The sequence below is a fragment of the Dermacentor andersoni genome, chromosome 1 (genome assembly GCF_023375885.2).
Source record: "Dermacentor andersoni chromosome 1, qqDerAnde1_hic_scaffold, whole genome shotgun sequence".
Taxonomy (NCBI): Eukaryota; Metazoa; Arthropoda; class Arachnida; order Ixodida; family Ixodidae; genus Dermacentor; species Dermacentor andersoni.
Genome location: NC_092814.1, coordinates 123,782,383 through 123,801,397, shown reverse-complemented (window position 1 = coordinate 123,801,397; position 19,015 = coordinate 123,782,383). Strand labels below are relative to the sequence as shown.

Below are 19,015 nucleotides of genomic sequence, written 5' to 3'. Positions count from 1 at the left end.
CACGAACGCGACGTTACTCACTGCAGCAGGAGCTTCGCGGAACGGGCTGTCTCTCCGTTCTTCTTTCTTTTTTTTTTTCTTTTTGCAGCAACGTAGGGAGTCTTTGCGGGGGTTGGGGTGGTGTGATGTTGGCTGCGTTTGACGCAGACCATCCCTTGACCTACGTTAGAAATACAGAAAGCAAATGAACTGCCATAGCGTGCAAGGTTCAAGCCAGCAGGCTGGAAATTGCAATGCCGTAAGCGCTATGACACTAACACAGAGTATTTTTTGTGTCTCATAAAGAAACTGCGCCTATAGTGTCTCGTGGATTCCATGAGATTTGTTAGTCAGACCTGTTTGCAAGAAAGCAGCCAACTGCGTGCATTCTCGCCGCGCCACATTGAAATATTAGACAGTTTAAGTTTTTAAGGGAAATAGCGTTACCGTTCCGCAAACGAACTTTGCAGAAAGCGTGATAGCGTAGTTTACGTGCAGGACGCTATTCGATTACGCTTTGAATTTCGCATACAACGTCCACCTAAGTGATTCTATCTACTCACCAATCTTTGCGTGTGCATCCGAAAAATGCGAGAGGTAGCGCCATGAAAGCCGGGAGCACACTGAGCAGCAGGGTTGCCAGGTCTAAAATGTGAAAAGTAGCCAAAAAATCTCGGAAAGTAGCCAGAAAAGTAGCCATTTTTGGCCACACACAGAAATGTAGCCAAAAAAGTAGCCACGTTATGCAAAAACGTTGCATGTTCATTTATTATGCAACTCTGAAGACATTATCACAGCCAAAACTTAAAGCTGCTTTTAGTAAATGTAGGAACGTGCAAAAATATTATGAAACGTGGATAAATGACTACATGTAGCTAAGAGCGCTTTGATCAGCATGCAATATGACTAGAATATCACAAATCAGAATCACAGTTCCAGTTCAGGTGTAAATGTTTGAGTTAATCTTGGCACACATTTCTCGAAGAATGTCGAAGATCGAGGCATCCTCGAGCGATCGCTTTCGCGATTATTTATGTGCGATTTTGCGTCTTGACATCGGACGCGTCGCAGGCCCTTTGTTACGCTCTGCAAAGTGAGATGTCCAGTCGCGCGAAATCTTGCAAAAGTGATCGTATTCCAGAATACAGCTGTATATCTTCAAGCTGGGAACGCAGAAATGGACCGACTACGCCGAGAGCGCGCACGCCAGACCGGCCGCTGACATGCTGGTAGCATGTTTACGTTTATCCCGTGGCCAGCTGTCCAAGCGTTCGATTTTGCAAACTTCGGGCAGCTTCGGGTTGTATTAGGATACCACCTCACGTTGACTTCCCATCAGGACCAGCACTAGCTGGCTGCCGTCTGGCTGCCAGCGGGCTGCCAGAACTGTGAAAATCGGAAGAAGCCCAATGTGCGGAAGGCCTGACGTGGAACGTCAATGCGAATATGGAACACGCTGTGAGGTCACCAGTGCGAATTCCTTTGCATGAAATGAAAGCGCCCAAGTCAGATTGACAATGATGATGGACCAGTCTGAAGATTTGAAGTGTCGTCGTCGTGCGTTAGCCTAAATATTTGCTTATGTTGCTGCATAATATGAGCTACACAAGTTTCTATCCAATTTTTACAATAGTCAAGCTATTTCAAAAGTAGCCAAAAAAGTAGCCAAGTAGCCAAGGCATTTTTTTCCCCGCCAACAGCCTCAAAAAGTAGCCAATTTGGCGCAAAGTAGCCAAATCTGGCAACCCTGCTGAGCAGTGTACTTTCCCTGTCTGCCGATCTGCGGCGAAATCAGTACAAGCAGGCGACTATAGTCTACGAGGTCCCCCCCATCTCAGGGGCCATATGCCGACGCGTCTATCTCGCGACTTCGCTGATACGTGGCGCTACCATCCCAGACGTTTTTCTTGTTAGGCCTCGACGCGTCCGAAATGAGAAGCTATCTCGAAAACTTACGCATGTTTATCCACACAACTCTGTCGTCGAAGAGGCCTGAGACTAAGTTAAAACAGTTTACACAGTAATTTGCGACGAACGAAGTGAATTCTAATAAATCAACGCCAAATTCAGCTTGAAGCGGGCGGCGGGGACTTCCGCCATGTTTTACATAAACTACGTAATGCACGCGGTAACGTTAAATCTGAGAAACAGCGTGCGTACGCATAACGCTATGCGACGTATAGCGCTCCTGCGCACTTCAATCCCACTATTACGCTGAGCCCGCTATTACACTACGCTAAAACTGTCTATTATTTCTAAGCAACTAAGAGGAAAGTGAAAAAGACCACAGCGGTGCAAAGCATGGCACATTCGAATGGTCGTTTTAGAGCACTCCGGCAGCGCTTCAAAGGTTGACAGAGCAACCAAGATTTGCTGCGAGCATATGTGGGCTTAGATGTGAATAAAGAGGATAGTTTAGCGCTATTTCAATCGCTCATTCTCGTAATGCAGCTTTAAAACTGCATTTCGTTATCTTAATAGCTCTACCAGATTGCTCTGAAACAAGTCGATTGTGTAAACAGCGGCAGTAGTTGACAAAGTGCTATAGCATGGTAACAGCCTTTCTTAAGGTAAGTGAAACGCAGGAAAATAAATTGGAAGCGATTCAAACGTAAGAATTCCGCTAGCTATGCTACTGTAGCTATTTCATGCTATGCTATTGTATGCTATGCTTTGCTATTCCAAAGTTACGCTGGCTATGCACGATTGATATTCCAATTATTTTCCTTTTCGCGCTTTGTCAGTAGTATGGGCGACTCTCCGCCTACGCTATCACCGAGATCACCCACAAGGAATAAAATTGGGGAAAAGAAATCCTTATTATGCTGCTCGCGATTTTTCAACTTGAATTAAAATGCACTCGCGAGCAATTTTTTTTTTTTTTTCGTACATATCATCTGCATTGGAGGAACCGCCTTTCCGAAATGATGCATTTATTTCACCTGCGCGTCGTTCTTCTCTAATCATCCGATAGCCTGTCGTTGTGGAGAGGCAGGCGTCATTAGTACGTGCTGCCAACATATTCAGTCAATCAATCGAACGCATCTCTTGTGAACCTCCTCGTCTCTATTTTCTGCGCGCAGAGTACGTGCTTCACCAGCGCAAGGAGGCCGACCACTGGCAGGAGACGCCCATCTCGACGATGCAGCCCGTGTACACGGTGCGAGATCTCGAGTGCGGCACCACGTACCAGTTCTACATGACGGCGCACAACTCGCTCGGCCGCAGCGAGCCCAGCGACGTCATCCGCGCAAAGACCGATGGCGCCGGTACGCAACGCTGCCCTCACGGCGCGCGCGCCTGACGCGCACGTAAGGTGTGCGCGAGGGGAGGACACGGCCGAAGGGTGCAAGGGCCGCTCGGTTGGCGTCGCGGGGGGCACCGCTAGTGTGGGGCTGCTGCACTCGGTATATAGTGAATCCCATGGCGCGCACAGCAAAGAGAACTTATCGAAGCGACATCGAGGGGGTGCGATTTTGAGTGGTATATACGCTGTCGGGTTGTGTATATTCAACTTTATCCATCAACGATGTCAGCTTTACAAATAATTGTATGCAAAATTAGCACTACACAGGGAGTCCCAAAGTTAGAAACTTGTCAGGGGGACTCCCATACATGAATAAAATGAAAAAAAAAAAAGAACGAGATACAGATCAAGCATTGGTTACGGCGGCGTTACAGGCAATCTGATAAAATAAGGAACAGTGCGAAGAAACAAGAAAGTATAAAGCTGTTTACTGAGAGAAAAATTGCGAAAAAAGCTTCTGCAGTGAACAAGCAATGCAAATTTACAGTGCAATAAAAATAGGAGTAATATAACATGTAGTATGATAGCTAAGTCAGTTATGATTACAATCACAAAAGTCAGTTGTTAGGATGAAGAGAGTTGCTGCATAAAATATTTCTTAACTTGATTCTTGAATATATGCTCTGTGGGGGATGATTTAATGGTATGTGGAATAGAATTCCATAGTTTTGTTCCCGCAAATGTGGTAGTGAACTTGCGTTTGTGCGCACTTTAGATAAAAGACGATTATCGAGTTCAGAGAACCTAGTAGTGTTAGTATTTACAAAAGTTTCACTAACAAAGCCATCTGTGTGTGCAATATTACGAAATAACTTATAGATCACGATTGTTAACTTTAACTGAAAGAGCTGATGAAGAGGATGAATGTTTAAACTGCAATAAAGTGGCGTTGCATTGGATAGGAAATGGCTGAAAGTCATGAGGCGAAGCGCGTGATTCTGCAGGCGTTGAAGTTGGCTGAGGTGAGCGAGGTATGTTTTCCCAGGCTGATATGCAGTAAGAATGTAAGTAAGTAAGAATGTAAGTAAGAATGTAATTAAGAATGTAAGTAAGTAAGAATGTAAGTAAGATATGCAGTGTGAATGTGTGCATGATAAAGGGAATGTATAATGTGTGGCTGAAAATATTAGCGGGTTTTGATTATGGCGCGTAATCCAAACGAAATCGTACGGACAAGTGACTGCGCAGGAAGATCGAATTTCAGATGCCTGTCTAAAACTACGTCAGATGCCTGTCTTTCAGATGCCTGTGTAAACTACACAGTATATACACTCCTATATAACGTCAAAATTTTCTCTTAGTTTGGTGCAACCTATTTGGAACGAAATTACGATGTTCCACTTACTTATTGAAACCTATTCGGAACGGCATTAAGCGTGTATTCGCTTAGCTGCTGTTAGTTTTCCAAAACGAAAAAAAAAAGTTCGTAATACCGATGCGCGAGCTGATGGCGACGTCAAAACCCTCACGCTATCACGCAGACGTCGCAAAATTCCGGTGCACGGTTCTCGTGCCTTCGATATAACCAGTAGGGGAAAAAAAGTGTGGCGACTATTCGTAATTTGAAAGCGGGCGTTCCAGGTCTGAATATCGCAATCCGTGCGCCTAATTAACAGGCAATAACATCGGTCGTCGTCACGAGACTGTGCGCAGAAAAGTATGACGTGCACGACTCCGTATGTAGCTAGCAGTCGCGAAGTCTGGACGCCCTCACAATTAATAGACGTATTTCTGGGTCCGTGTTCACAAAGCTTCTCTTGCGTAAGTGCATTTCCACACTGGTCGACGTCGTTCCGTCGCTAGCCGCCCGAGCCGATCGCCGCAGCGGTGAACAATTGCAGACGGCACTTACGTAAGGGAACTTTTCTGAATTTGGGACCTGAAGGCGCAGAGAGACGCATCGCGGACGACTAGTGTAATTCGACCCTTTCAGTGCAGTAAGAATATAGTGGCGATGTGGAACCGAAAATTTTAGCCATCGGCAGCGCGCCGGAAGCTATATAACGACAGAAATGGTGCGCTCACGTAGCATTTCCACTCCATAGCCTTTATTTACCAGCTATGTACAACACATAGGATGAAAGAAGTCGCAGTTTCGCCCGAAAGGCGAAGCATGGATTGCGGTAACAAATTAGTAGACAGCTATACGAAGTAAGGCTAGTAGTTTTATCGGCCGCATAAATTTGTAAACATTCGCTTACTAACTAAATTAACAAAGACGTTGTCACGCGCGCACAAGCAAGCATGAACACATCTCGCGCGATGACCGCAGAAACTCGCTGTCAAAACGCTGGAGTGAGGAAGCGCGGCAGGAGCAGCGAGCGCATTGACCTCCGTGCTGCCTCTCCCTTCAACGCGAACTAAGCGGCGAGAAACCAGCGCACACGAAGCTATCAGCCGTCGTCGAACCTAGACTCTGTCCCCCTCGCAGAGCGCGCTTTCAACATAGGGCCCGCGCGGCCGCGCCATACGCGGCAGCCACCGGAGTAAAACACCCTCCTCCCTCCCCTCCCCCCTGTGCCTTTCACGCGATGGAAGAGGGCGCACTTCCTCCCCGCCTTCCTCCCTTGCGGGTACGCCTTTGATCGCATGGTTTGAATGCGTGCACTTCCTGTCTCTCTCTCATCCTTCTATTCCGTTTTTCCCTACCCCAGATTAAGCTAGCCAACCAGATGCTTTTCTAGTTAACGCCCCTGCCTTCTCCCATTTCTTTATCTTTTCTTTTTGTGTGTGCCTGACTGCTTCACTCTCTAACCATTACAGAACTCTAACTGGCAAGTGTCGCCGGCTATATGGGAGCATTGAATTAAGCGGTTACGCCTTGTGACTCCTCGGGCACTCGCTTAATAACGTGCATTCAGCCGGTTGCAACGCTAATCGCCGTTCATTTTACCCAAGCAGTACGTTCTCCTTTCTTTCGCGCATTCTCTGTTCTTTCTCCTCTAAACTTCGTTCGCTAGCACCATACAAGTGCTACACGGAACAACTAATTCACTGCACTAGCACTAAAAAATAAAGCAAGGCTATGTTTAAGGCGTGCGAAATGGGCAAACATATAGATGAAGCGTACTAGGTGCACTGTATTGCGCGCTGTTTTTCTTGCACTCCGGTGAGTAAAGACTGGAACCGCGCTCCAGGCCTTAAGCGTGTGCGTGCGTCTTTCTGAGTTACGATGTCGCCGTGCCAGATGTCCCTCGGCGACCTTACAGAAATCCAAACTTTGGACAACCTTTCAGATGACTTTCGAGGAAGAGGAGAAAAATGTGGGGCACACGTGGAAAAGGAACGAAAGAAAAAATAACAGACGAGCTTCGCAAATGGAAAGGGCCGATGAAAAGCGACGCGCAGTCAATAATACAGTGCCGCCGGGATAAAACGAAAAAGGCAGACGCCGCGGCGCCTGTGTCGTGTGTTCTGCCCGGAGCCACACACACGCACTCGACTCAACTGCCAACACCGGACCTAGTCGCCGCGAGTCCCAGTGCGGCGGCATACGGCACGTCACCCGCCACTGTGCGCGCCAACCAATCTGGACGGTTTGGGTCGATGCTCCCTCGCCGCTCGCGTCGCGAATTGCTCCGGGGACGACGGGCAGAAATAAAGAAAAACAAATGCTGAAACTACGCCCAGTTTATTATTATTATTATTATTATTATTTGTACTTACGTTTATTGTATAATTATTCGCTTACTCCGCATTTGCTTCTCTCCGAGCGAGACAGGCCCGCGTTGGAAGAGGGTGCAGCCATGAATGAAGGTATATGCGCACCCGCGGTTACACGTAGAAGAAAAAGACGAGTAATGTTTTGGCGAGAGATGATTCGGCCTGTTTCTGGCGGCGATTCGATTCCACGTATTCGCACCTTAATTTCGCTCGGCAATGAAAGCGCGCTTGGTCGAACAGCATCTGATAGAAGCGCAGAGGAGACAGCGATCGATGCAGCTTTAAGATTGTTATTTGCGTTGCTCCTTTCGCTACGTGTTGCACTGATTTGTTTAATCCTTTCGTGCGCGGCCGTGGCCTGTTGTCGCTTTTTGTTTTATTCGCTCGCGAAGACTCAAGATTTCTGAAGATCCTTCCACGCCTCACGTCCCGCACCTGCTGTAATAATAATGTAACGATATGGCAGGAAGGGCAATAAAAAAGACATAGTTTCGGTTGGCTTAGATGTACATGGGGAAAGTTTTTTTTTCTCTCTCTCTTCTTCTTCTTCTCATTTTTTTTTTTTTTTTTTTGAGTCATGGAGTTTAACGTCTCAGAGAAGCACACGGTCTGTGAGAGACGCGGTAGTGTGGAGGAGTCCGGTTTAATTTCGACCATCTGGGGTTCTTGTACACGTGCGCAACGTTCCTTGAAGTTGAAAAGGGTGAAATAAGAATTTTTATAAATCGCTAGATTTTGGCAATTCTTCTGGCTTTCAACTCATCTGTTGCGACAGCAGTCCCTCCCCTGACTATACCTCCAACGCTCCCAGCTCTGTACAAAGCTCCTGCAATCCCGCGCGGGATTCCGCGACGCGTGTGTGCAACAACGACGACATCACCACAACCCCTGAGACGGCGTGACGGCAACGCCGATGGCGACGCCATGATGATGATATACAACGAAAAGAAGACAGGCATACTTTGTTGACTGATACTTTGTTGACTGGCGTCCGGTACAGCGAAGAACTGTACTTGCAAGATGGACGTCGAGGATGACTGCGGCGCTTGAAGCCGCGCTGGAAGCGACTGCTACTTGTCGCACACTTCATTCATTCATTCATTCATTCATTCATTCGGGCTGCGTGGGCCGACTGCCTGCTGTTGCCTCCGATGCGCATTCACCGACGCCAACACCCTCCGAGTCGGCGTCGCACACGCTATGCAAACCACGCACAATGTTGCGCATTCGCTCAATGCTTAGCACGTCCGGCTCTCACATGCGCATTGCTGTAATGGCACGATCTCGATCGCCAGTGGTGGTGGTGTGCAAGGTTTCCTTTCGCCGTAAACGGTGAGAAGGTTGAAATGGCGTAACGGAACGGACCGAAATAAAAAAAAAAACTCAGTTTCGAACTCTTAACGACTGTCGTCAAAGTTAAAATGGATGTAGGAATTTGCACACAATATCGAGGAAGCGTGCAGCTTACTGTATTCTGCCAGGGGTGTGCCTGCAGAATAAAGGTGAGAAATCGTACAAAGACAAAAGCATAAACGGATCGGAGGTTTAGGTTTGTCGCTATGCTTTCAAATTCCTGTCGTTGCAGTCTACAGTGTTTCAGCATTAAGCCGATGTCGTCGTTTCCTTTTTTTTTCTTAGTATGGATACAGTAATTGAAATTTATGCCTCCACGTCGCTGCGTGGCTGCTCATCCAAGTTAGCCCTCGGACAATACCTGTGCACGACACGTAGTGCGCCGGCCCTTTTATGTGCAAGGATTTTCAATGTTAGCTCGACAACGCGTCCTCGCTTACTTTTAATGGAGAAATATTGCTGGAGGGAGAGTGGCAAGGGAATGATAAATATGCGGTAATTACACGTAACTAGGAGCGAACTTGGTATACGTCCAAATATGTAGGCCACAGCCAAGATATATATATATATATATATATATATATATATATATATATATATATATATATATATATATATATATATATATATATATATGTTCACATTTGCGAATAATGACTATTCGATTCGAGGACCGAGTCAAATAGGTCAATACTCGATTCGTTATTAGAAAGTATCGAATATTTTCGCACCCTTAAAATTATGCCACAAAACGAGGTTCACGGCCACATCAGTTGCTGAAGTATCATTCCTCCCGTTAATAGAGCAAACCCCACGTAGACAGATATATATATATATATATATATATATATATATATATATATATATATATATATATATATATATATATATATATATATATATATATATATATATATATATATATATATATATATATATATAAAGTTAGAGCTAGATAAGCTCTTTGGCTATGTGCTCCGCGAGTTGCCCTTTCATGCGATTTCACCCAGAGCAAAACTTAGAACCTTCTGATGGCCTAATGGTACAGAAGATGCATCATTCGGCTTTTTTATGCATTGTACGACGTGGGATTTGCTCTATTAACGGGAGGAATGATACTTGAGCAACTGATGTGGTCGTGAACCTCGTTTTGTGGCATAATTTTAAGGGTGCGAAAATATTCGATACTTTCTAATAACGAATTGAGTATTGACCTATTTGACTCGGTCCTCGAATCGAATAGGCATTATTCGCAAATGTGAATATTTTTCGAACAGTTTTTGAATAGTTATGATTGCCAGGTGTGGACGATCAATCATGAATCTAAAGAAAAATGAAGCAAATTTCACCATTACCTGCCAGAGAGGACTTAATGAGCCGGAAGATACGTGAGCAGGCTACGTCGCTCTGGTACCGTGACTGCTTCAGCTGAACCGCAATCAATGGCGCTGGAATTTCGCTCAGACATGACATTTGGCAATGGGTATTGTTTGGTACTCATCATCGGTGATGCAACTGTGTGCTCTCTTGAGAATAATCCTGAATGTGCTCGACTGCAACACTATTTGGCGCGAGAGTGGCACCGTCTCCAGCGACAATATAACTAGAATATAGACGCTACCATTTAAAACTTCCTTCTGATAATGCGCAACCATAACCATTTTAAACAAATAACCGAAGAAACTTGATTATTTGTTTAAAATGCTCCATTGGAGCTTTTGATAAGGCGTACTTGGTAATTTTGCAGGGCAATGATAGAAACTTGATAATGTAGCGACTACTGGGACGCCAACATTAATGGTAAGAGGGCTGTTCAACATTAGAATATTATTCAATATTCGATACGATTCTTTTTCGCCATTATTCGATTCGTATTCGTTTCGGTCTCAAAAATTGATATTCGCACACTCATAATAATTTGCTACCTGCTTCCTTTCTTGACAAAAAGGTAGTTCATTAGGTTGTCCATCTCTAGAAAAGCTGCACTGGCCCAGTCCCAGCTGCTTTGAGCCAGGTAAACGTATACAGCTGAATGCCCCAGTTGTTCTGACAACGCATCTCCATCGCTTTGAATAAAGAGGCAGTCTTGATGACAGAAATGTGTCATCGCTTAGACATTGTCGTCGATGCTGCTGGTGAGACACAGCGCAACCCTGTTGCACCACTCATTCGTGAACGTGACGCACAGAGCGAGAACGAAGGAGAATTTGAAAATCAACGAATGTCTCCCGTTTCCAAGGGCGCCGTCATGTTCACTGACGCTGCCAACCTTACGCGGTAAAATTCCTTTTCGTTTCGTACTGTTTGTGTCAAGCGTGAACCCAAACAGAGTGAAAGAGAGAGAGAGACAAATAAGATGCGAAAGGCAGGGAGGTTAACCGGAAGGTAGATATTCAATTCGCATTATATATATATATATATATATATATATATATATATATATATATATATATATATATATATATATATATATATATGTCGCTCGTGTTTGTCCTTCTTTCGCTAACCCTTCGTTCTTTTCTTTGCGCACTTCGTGGACTTCGCGCTGCAAACATAAAGTCAGTTTGCTACCCTGCACTGGGGAAGGGGTTAGGGTAGACAGAAAGATAAAGAAGAGCACAAACCAGGAGAAAGAGAGGTAGAAAAATAAACGCGTGGCCTCAAAGTGCCAAATGCGGTTTCGGTTCTGCTCCTCCGTGCTGGTTACCCCGTGTTCGTTTCTTTGATTTGTAAAGAACATGGATGCGGATTTCTAGAACTCTCTAGTTCCTTCGGCTCTAGGTGAATCGCTTATCTTCTATGTGTAGTATCATAATACCTATGCAAAAGGCGCAACAACAATGTAATCATTATGACCACTTGCATTGATATGATATCAGTTGAACTATTTTATCTTATCTTATCAGGTTAATACTGTATAAGCTGGTTGATATCACTTCAGAATTTTACCCTGTAAGACACGAATGTGTTTTCCATATCGACGCTTTATTCCTCGACGTTAAAGGGGCGTATGACAACGTTACGCATGAAGCCATCCTCTCTGCTCTCGCAGAGGTAGGAGTGGGTGGTCGGATGTTTAAATGGATACGGAGTTATTTATCCATGCGATACTTTTTTGTAAGCACCGAAGAAGGCCATACTTGTCTACATTATAGCTACCGCGGCGTCCCCCAGGGCGGTGTACCTAGCCCTGTGTTATTTAATCTAACACTAATTGCTCTCCTTGAGCACGTGCCAACTACAGCCAGGCTATCAATGTACGCGGATGACATCTGCATATGGACGTCTGCAGTAACACGCCTGCAGTTGCGAGCGAGAATTCAGAGAGCCGCCACACAAACTGCAATCTACCTCCGTAATCGAGGCCTGGAAATTTCCTCAGAGAAATGCGCACTAGTGCCATTTACGCGCAAACCCATGGCCAACTACAGTGTAATGATAAATGGCCAAATAATACGACGGGTCCGATCGTACAAGTTCCTAGGTGTCATAATCGACAGGGACTTGTCATGGAGCCCACACGTATCATACATGAAAAAACGGTTGACAGGCATCTGTCACCTCCTCAAGTTTTTCGCTGGCAAGACCTGGGGAATGTCGCCAAGTGCGATGTTGCAACTGTACAGGGTGCTTTTCCTCGGATTTCTGCGATACAGCTTGCCAGCAATAAACAACACAGGTAAAACAAATCTACGCACAATACAAAGTCTTCAGGGTCAAGTGCTCCGGATCTGTCTAGGCCTGCCTCAAAGTGCTTCAACAGTGGCTACGATAGCAATCGCTGGAGATCACCTTGTCAGGACCCACATTGAAATTGAAGTACTCAGGACCCATATAAGGCATCTGACCAGGACTCCTCGTCACCACTTGGCCTCCCTAACAGCGGACAGACCACACACATCTTTCAGCCGGACGATAACCGCATATGATGAATCATTGCCAGCTTGTTTCACCCCGGCTGCGAGACCTTCGATTCCTCCATGGTGCCTCGCTCAGCCAAAAATCAGCCTCACAATACCTGGTATCTCGAAAAAAGCTGATCTATCATCGCCAGCCCTTAGACAGCTCACGCTACTACATTTGTACGAGAACTACCGTGATTCTACGCATATTTACACTGATGGATCTGTCCTTCCAAGTAGCTCCGCGGCGGCAATCGTCATACCAGCGAAAGCTACAACAATTAAATTTAAGACGACCCACGCGACAACATCGACGGCAGCAGAGCTCGCAGCGCTCTTTACTGCCCTTCATCACATTGGTGATGAACCACATAAACGGGCAATATTCTGCGATGCGAAGGCGGCACTGCAGTTTCTACTGTCACCTTCTACTGTCACCTTACCACACGAACAACTAATATTCCATATTACAGAGACGTTGCAACATATAAGTGAAGCAGGCCATGAGATAACCTTTCAGTGGCTTCCAAGTCACTGCGGGATTATCGGCAATGAACGGGCGGATCACGCTGCCCGCTCAGCCCATACTGAGGAGCGCCACGTCCCAATTCCTCATTCTAGAACTGACGCAGCACGGAAGCTCCGCATACTTGCTCGGCAGTGCACCGCGTCGCAATGGAATGAGCCACATTTAAGAAACACGCGACTGTACTCACTTGATCCAACACTAAGTCTTCGAGCGCCATCACAGCTTCGCCGTAGAGGCGGCACGCTTTTATATCGACTTTGGTTGGGCGTTGCCTTTACTAAAGCCTATGCATTCCGCATAGGGATGACCGACAGCCCAACCTGTGACCACTGCGGCCATGAAGAATCAATTGGCCATATTTTGTGTGCCTGCCCGCAGTACAGTACACAGAGGGCATGCCTTCGCCACGAACTTGACCAACTGGACGACCAAGCGCTATCCGAAAAAAGAATTCTACAACATCGAAAGGACCTACCGTCACAGAAGAAGGCCGTGCAAGCGCTATTGCGCTTTTTGCGATGTACCATCCTGTGTGAACGACTTTAATTGGAACGCCTTTTGTGTGTGTGCCTCCATGTGTGCGTGTTTTTCTTTCCTTTTTTTTAGCGTTTCCCTCTCTCTCATCTTTCTAACCCCTATCCCCCATCCCCAGTGTAGGGTAGCAAACCGGAGACTCATATCTGGTTAACCTCCCTGCCTTTCCTCTTCATTCTCTCTCTCTCTCTCTCCATATCGAGGTGATAAAACAAAACATGGTAAATTTAGTGGTTGTGCACGTTGTTGGTTATGTTGCATTTTTTTTTCGTAGTGCATTTTTTTTTCGAGGAGCAGAGCAGTCAGCTGCGATTTGCGCGCTAGCTGACTGTAGGTGGGATTCCTTTCCTTCCCAGCGCGTTGTAAAATCCTTGTTGAAACTCTGAGCCGACTTTTGTTTCTTCCTTGCGCTTTCTTTTCATCTCATTCATTTTTAAAGCGGCCGGGTGTTTGCACATTTGGCACCGGGAGTTCTCAGAACACGACAAGAAGTTATTCTTCGTGGTCTAGTCGATTTGCCGCAAGGTACATTGAAGGAGAACGTGTCAGAATAAAACACTACAGGCCCTGGTGCGCATGAATGGATTTCTTTCATTTCATTCACTGCGTGTCGTCCTCTGGCAGATGGGGACTTACAACTGATTCTAATTCGGAACTTAGATGATTGCATCAGTATCAGTCGCCGGTGTGTATTAATCTCGCTTCTGCATAGTAAATTTCTGTGTAGTAAAGGTTCTTGAAAGGGGACGTGGCGCGCTATCGTATCGGCTTGTTTGGTCAGCTGCTTCACCAGTGCGGCGAAGTTAATGTTCACGTGCCCCCATGCAGCGCCGCTGTCGCCGAGCAAGGAGGAGTTCATCCAGGCCTCTCAGCGGCACGCCAGCCTGAGCCTGCGCAGCTGGAAGAGCGGTGGTTGCGAGCTGCTCGACTTCACGGTGAAGCTGCGCCAGGGCGCGGCGCAGGCCTGGGCCACGGTGGCCGAAGGGTTGCCGGCCAACCAGACCCAGCTGCTGCTGCGCAACTTGACGCCCGGCGCCACGTACCACGTGCACGTGGTGGCCCGTTCCACGGCGGGCGCCACCGAGGCCCAATACGAGTTCGCCACTCCCAATGGCACCGCGCGTGAGTATATATATATATCCACGAGGAGATTCTCTCTGCCGTGACAGACACGACAAATGTGTGACTCATGGCGAGAGTAGGAAACGATGGCCGCTCACACATGCGCGGTCCCCTTTGCAGACGTGGCCTCGGTGGAGGCCACCTCGTCGCAGCCCAAGCGTTCGTCACTGCCTAGCATGACCGACCTGGAGATCTTGGTGCCCATCCTCGTCTCCAGCTGCGTGGTGCTCATCGTCATCGTCGTTGGCTGCATCCTCTGCTCCAGGGAGTCCCTCTGCGCCGACAGGCACTGTGAGCAAAGATCGCTGTCTTCTCGCCTCGCCGCAGATCGTTGTTGTTCCGCGGCGTCCATTGCACTGCCGTCATGAAAGCTGTGGGTGGTAGTGGAGTGATTTCCGAGTAGACGGCGCCAATTTTACCTGCTATAGCGCAACATAAGACGTGTCTGCACGGTTGTTGAGGCGGTGTTCTAACCGGCCCTAAACATTATACGTGTTGGCAGTAGTAGGACAAATCGGAACACGGGGTGTTTGACTTTGTGGCGCTACTTTCGTATTGTGTCACAATATGATGACGTTTTGTTGCATCTGAGAAAAAAAGATTCTCGCATTGGATGGCTCGCATTTGCTAAGAGAAAAGGTTCAGCATTTCGTCGACGTAGATTTTTTTTTTCAATTCATTTTTCTTTCTGGCCGTACGCTGCCGGTAGGTGATGCCACTTTATTCGTGATAAGAAGTCATTTATTGCACAGAGAAGCAATTAGAAAAATAAACAATCTGATAAATTTGATTGAGGGAGAACTTCTGGCATAATGATTCACCTAGAACCTTGTGTTGAATCAGCGCCGTCACTTTTTCCACCACAATATGAATGCAAGAGAGTATCCATCCCTTTCCTACATCTCTCTCTCTCTCTCTCTTTCTCTCTTTTGTGAACGAGCAGATGCATATTGATCATGATTGAAATTGTGAAACTTTACTTTTTTCTTGTCGTACGCTATTACTGCATGCCATTTGCAGTCCTTACCCGACGCGGTAGCTTAGTGGTTATGGCGTTGCCCTGCTAATTAAGTTCCGAGGTCGAGGGTTCGACCTCGGCTACGGCCGACGCATTTTGTTCAGGGCGAAATGAAAAAAAACAAGAACGCTCGTGTACTCGGATTTAGGTGCACGTTAGAGAACCCCAGGTGGTCAAAATCAAGCCGGAGTGCATCACTACGGCGTGCCTCGTAATCAGATCGTCATTTTGACGCGTAAAACCCCGGACTCTTTTTTTTTTTTTTTTCGAGTCCTAACTTGAAGCTCAGCAGCACCTTTGCAAGCTGTTCATTTCGCCTTTTGGTATGCTTAATTTGATGATGCAGAACGGTTCAAACTCTCTTAACGCAATTTTTAGGCTATTTTCAGCGACGGTTCCTCCAGCAGCCCCCCGGAAGCTGGAAAAGGAAATACGAAACTCCGCGCAATCCTCCGGAAGCTACAAAACTAACGCGGAGAATATGTTTTGACTGACGACGGCTTTTTTAGAAGTTAACAACTTTCCTTGCGCTTTGCCGTCTTGCAATAGACGCCTTTATTACATCTTTATATATTTTCTCAACTTTTCACTTTCGTTTATTTTAGAACGAAACGACTGAATTTGCGTTTACCGCTTCAGCCAATTTCATTACCACCAACAATTGTGCACTTGTTTACCATGTATGTTAGACAACTTATATATCTACATTAGACCTTTGTTATTACAATTTCGCATTTTAACAACTTCCACATCACCGTGTCGACATTAGGGAGTAAGATAGTACAGCGTGATAAAAATGAGCTTCTGCAAAAAAAAAAAATAAACAGCAGCATACGATAAAAATACATGTAAGCACAATTTTTTACTAGATGATGCAACAAAAAGCACCTTCATATATAGAGCAACAGATATGTCTACAGACCTGCTCCAGGCCACATACATATAGGTGACTAACGTTGCCTACCACGAACCTTCTTGTTCTGGCCGGCGCGCGTGATTATATCGGCCCTGAATTTTTTAGCGTCATACAGGAAAACTACCAAAGCCGCAGATTATTGTAGCCAAGAATTGAAGTAGCTCGACAAGGAATACCAAAAGTGTTTGTCTTTTATTAAGCCCGTGCGCTAGCGACGTCATACATTTCTTGTTTACAAACATAAATCTTGTCTGTAGAGAAGTTCTGGGGGGACTAATGAGATCAATGCAAAATACCTTTATCACAAGATCAGAGAGTTATTTATCAAATAAAATATGCCATTGGCACAAAACTTTCATAGAATGTCGGTATGAACACAAGCATGTTACATGTGAAACATTAGTGAATGGTCACTTATGTAATTAAAAAGCTACAGAATTATATATTCTTGTGACATTGAGTCATTAATATCTATTATTCTAGGCAGCTTACTCAGAAATGAGGGCATTGTAAATTAATATATGCGATGGTGTAACAGACGCGAAATGATATGAAGAAAATGCATCGTGTCAACGGCGTGCACAGCGCCCCTCTATTACCTCTATTACGTGTTGTGCACGCCGCTGACAGGCCGGCTGACACACGGCCGCTGACACGTGGCTGACAGACGGCCGTGTCACCGGCCTTGTGAACAGCACTCCTTTATTCACATTTCTGCACCCTCGCCGCTAACACACCTTCGCTCGTTGCCGCACCCGCCCACCTTATCCCCTCTCCCCTTTAGAAGAACCATGGCTGTATTGTCACGTGGTGGTGACGTTGAAGAACACAGTAGCAATACTGTGAAATAAAAAACTAACTTTTATTGGGCGAACCTGTGCCCACAAAAACAGGCTACACTTATAGCTCAACGATAGCGGCGAACACGGTCGGCCATCGTCGAAAATCTGACCAGCGGGTCAAGCACGTCGGCTTTTATACAGCAGTCGTCGAATGTTCCAGACTAATCGTTGGGACCCGCGTGCCTTCCACAAAGTTCTACACAGTTCGCGCCACGCGATGAAATCAGATAACACAAGGTTCGGCGACAACAGACAGTGGATCGAAGCATCGATAACTTTCCAGAAACTTCAGATACATGCAGGCGCGTCCCGCGCTGTGCGATAACATTTGTTAGGCGGCGAAACGCGGTCGCCCGATAAAGATAAGTACACGTATCAATATATACTGTGCCGAGGAAAGCATATGTAGCCTTGAAACAGACAAGTCCCCTTGTCGAAACGCTGGCTCCCGCTTTCACCTTGTTCTCGTTTTGCTCAACGTCTTACTTCTTGCATCATATAAAGAAAAGGCCGTCATCTTAGTGCCGCACTGTAACACAACGGAAACTCCTGATGGGAGCTGTCTCACTGAGTGCCCACGACATGAACAGCAACGAGAGAACTTCCAAAGTCGTCTGAACTCTGTTTAGACGCACCCTTTCTCTGTGCAAAAAGTGCTTGGACCCTGATCGAGCCCCAGCAAACAAAAATTAGCTCTCAAGTCTCTATATACGGGATGTTCTCATAGACGGTGACTTGATAAAAAAATTTTGTGAACAGTAGTTCTATGCATTTTTAATTTACTGTATTCCCATGGTTGTGTTGTTCTTGCGCTATCATAATTTTCTTTCTATCTCTCTAACTTTTCTCTCTCTCTGTATCTATATTCTCTGTGATCAATGGAGCTTGCCCTCTTATGCTCGGTTATTTCTTCTTAACTTTTGACACTGTTTTATAGTTTTAGCAGCTTTCCTTAGCTAAGATTTTGGGACCACCAGTTCATCCTGTGGCCAAACTTCCCATGTTTCACATCTATTATGGGAGAAGAAATTTCAAGGCGCACGCGAGGTCAGCTAAGACGCAACGGCCTTGCCGCTGGCGCGAAGCCCGGTGTAATCGAGGCTCGATGTGCTGAGTCAGTCGTACTGAACGTTGGGCGTATTCTTCTTGTTATTGGAAGGCTGAGATAATGACGAGGAATTCGGGTTAGACGCCTGACATACGCTTGCATTATTTCAACAGCAACGTGTGTGGTAACTGGGTGATCCGGAGGCATCGTTATAGTTTCTGCCGTAGGCGGCGGTCCGCGTGTAACTAAGACACTTTCTGCGAGCCTGAGCTTGCATGCTGCCGATTGTGTGGAGGTTAGTTCTACGCGTACTCTATTTCACAGGCAGGATGTGCCACAGAAATCCGTAAAATGAGCTTTATACAACGGAAGCGTAGCCTGCACAAAATTAACCCGCGTTCTGGTGAAAAAAAAAACAATAGGAAGGTTAAAAACAGCCGTAAACCGCTTCTTGAAATATCTCGCATGGGAACTACAGGAGAGGTAGGTCTCTGTCGCTTATGATCCTCACAAATTAGATTTTTCAAGTACGACACCTCACTCGGCTATTGATGAACATGACGTGCGAAGTCATTGGCCTGTTAACGAACGTCATGATTTGACTTTCTTAAGGAGAAATCTCCAGGGCCGAGGCCGTGCATGTGCGCAGATTCGATGATCGGAAGCGCGCGTGAGCATAGCAGCCGCAGACGTCTGTCGCCATCTAACGCCGACGGCTTGAACCGATTCACCGCGCACGTCGATTAGCGGGTATGGGCCGTCGGGCATTATAGCGCATTTTCGAATCCCGGATTGGCACATT

At 46.2% G+C, this 19,015-nt stretch overlaps 1 protein-coding gene across 1 annotated transcript in view; it reads left to right on the top strand.

Annotated features, from left to right (window-relative positions):
- Positions 1–19,015, top strand: part of LOC126545824 (cell adhesion molecule Dscam1-like) — a 710,777-nt gene that overhangs the window by 660,110 nt on the left and 31,652 nt on the right. Inside the window, exons 14-16 of the mRNA XM_055061988.2 lie at positions 3,063–3,248; positions 14,096–14,389; positions 14,510–14,680. Coding sequence (XP_054917963.2) covers positions 3,063–3,248; positions 14,096–14,389; positions 14,510–14,680 — 651 coding nt within the window. The remainder of the gene's footprint in view (positions 1–3,062; positions 3,249–14,095; positions 14,390–14,509; positions 14,681–19,015) is intronic.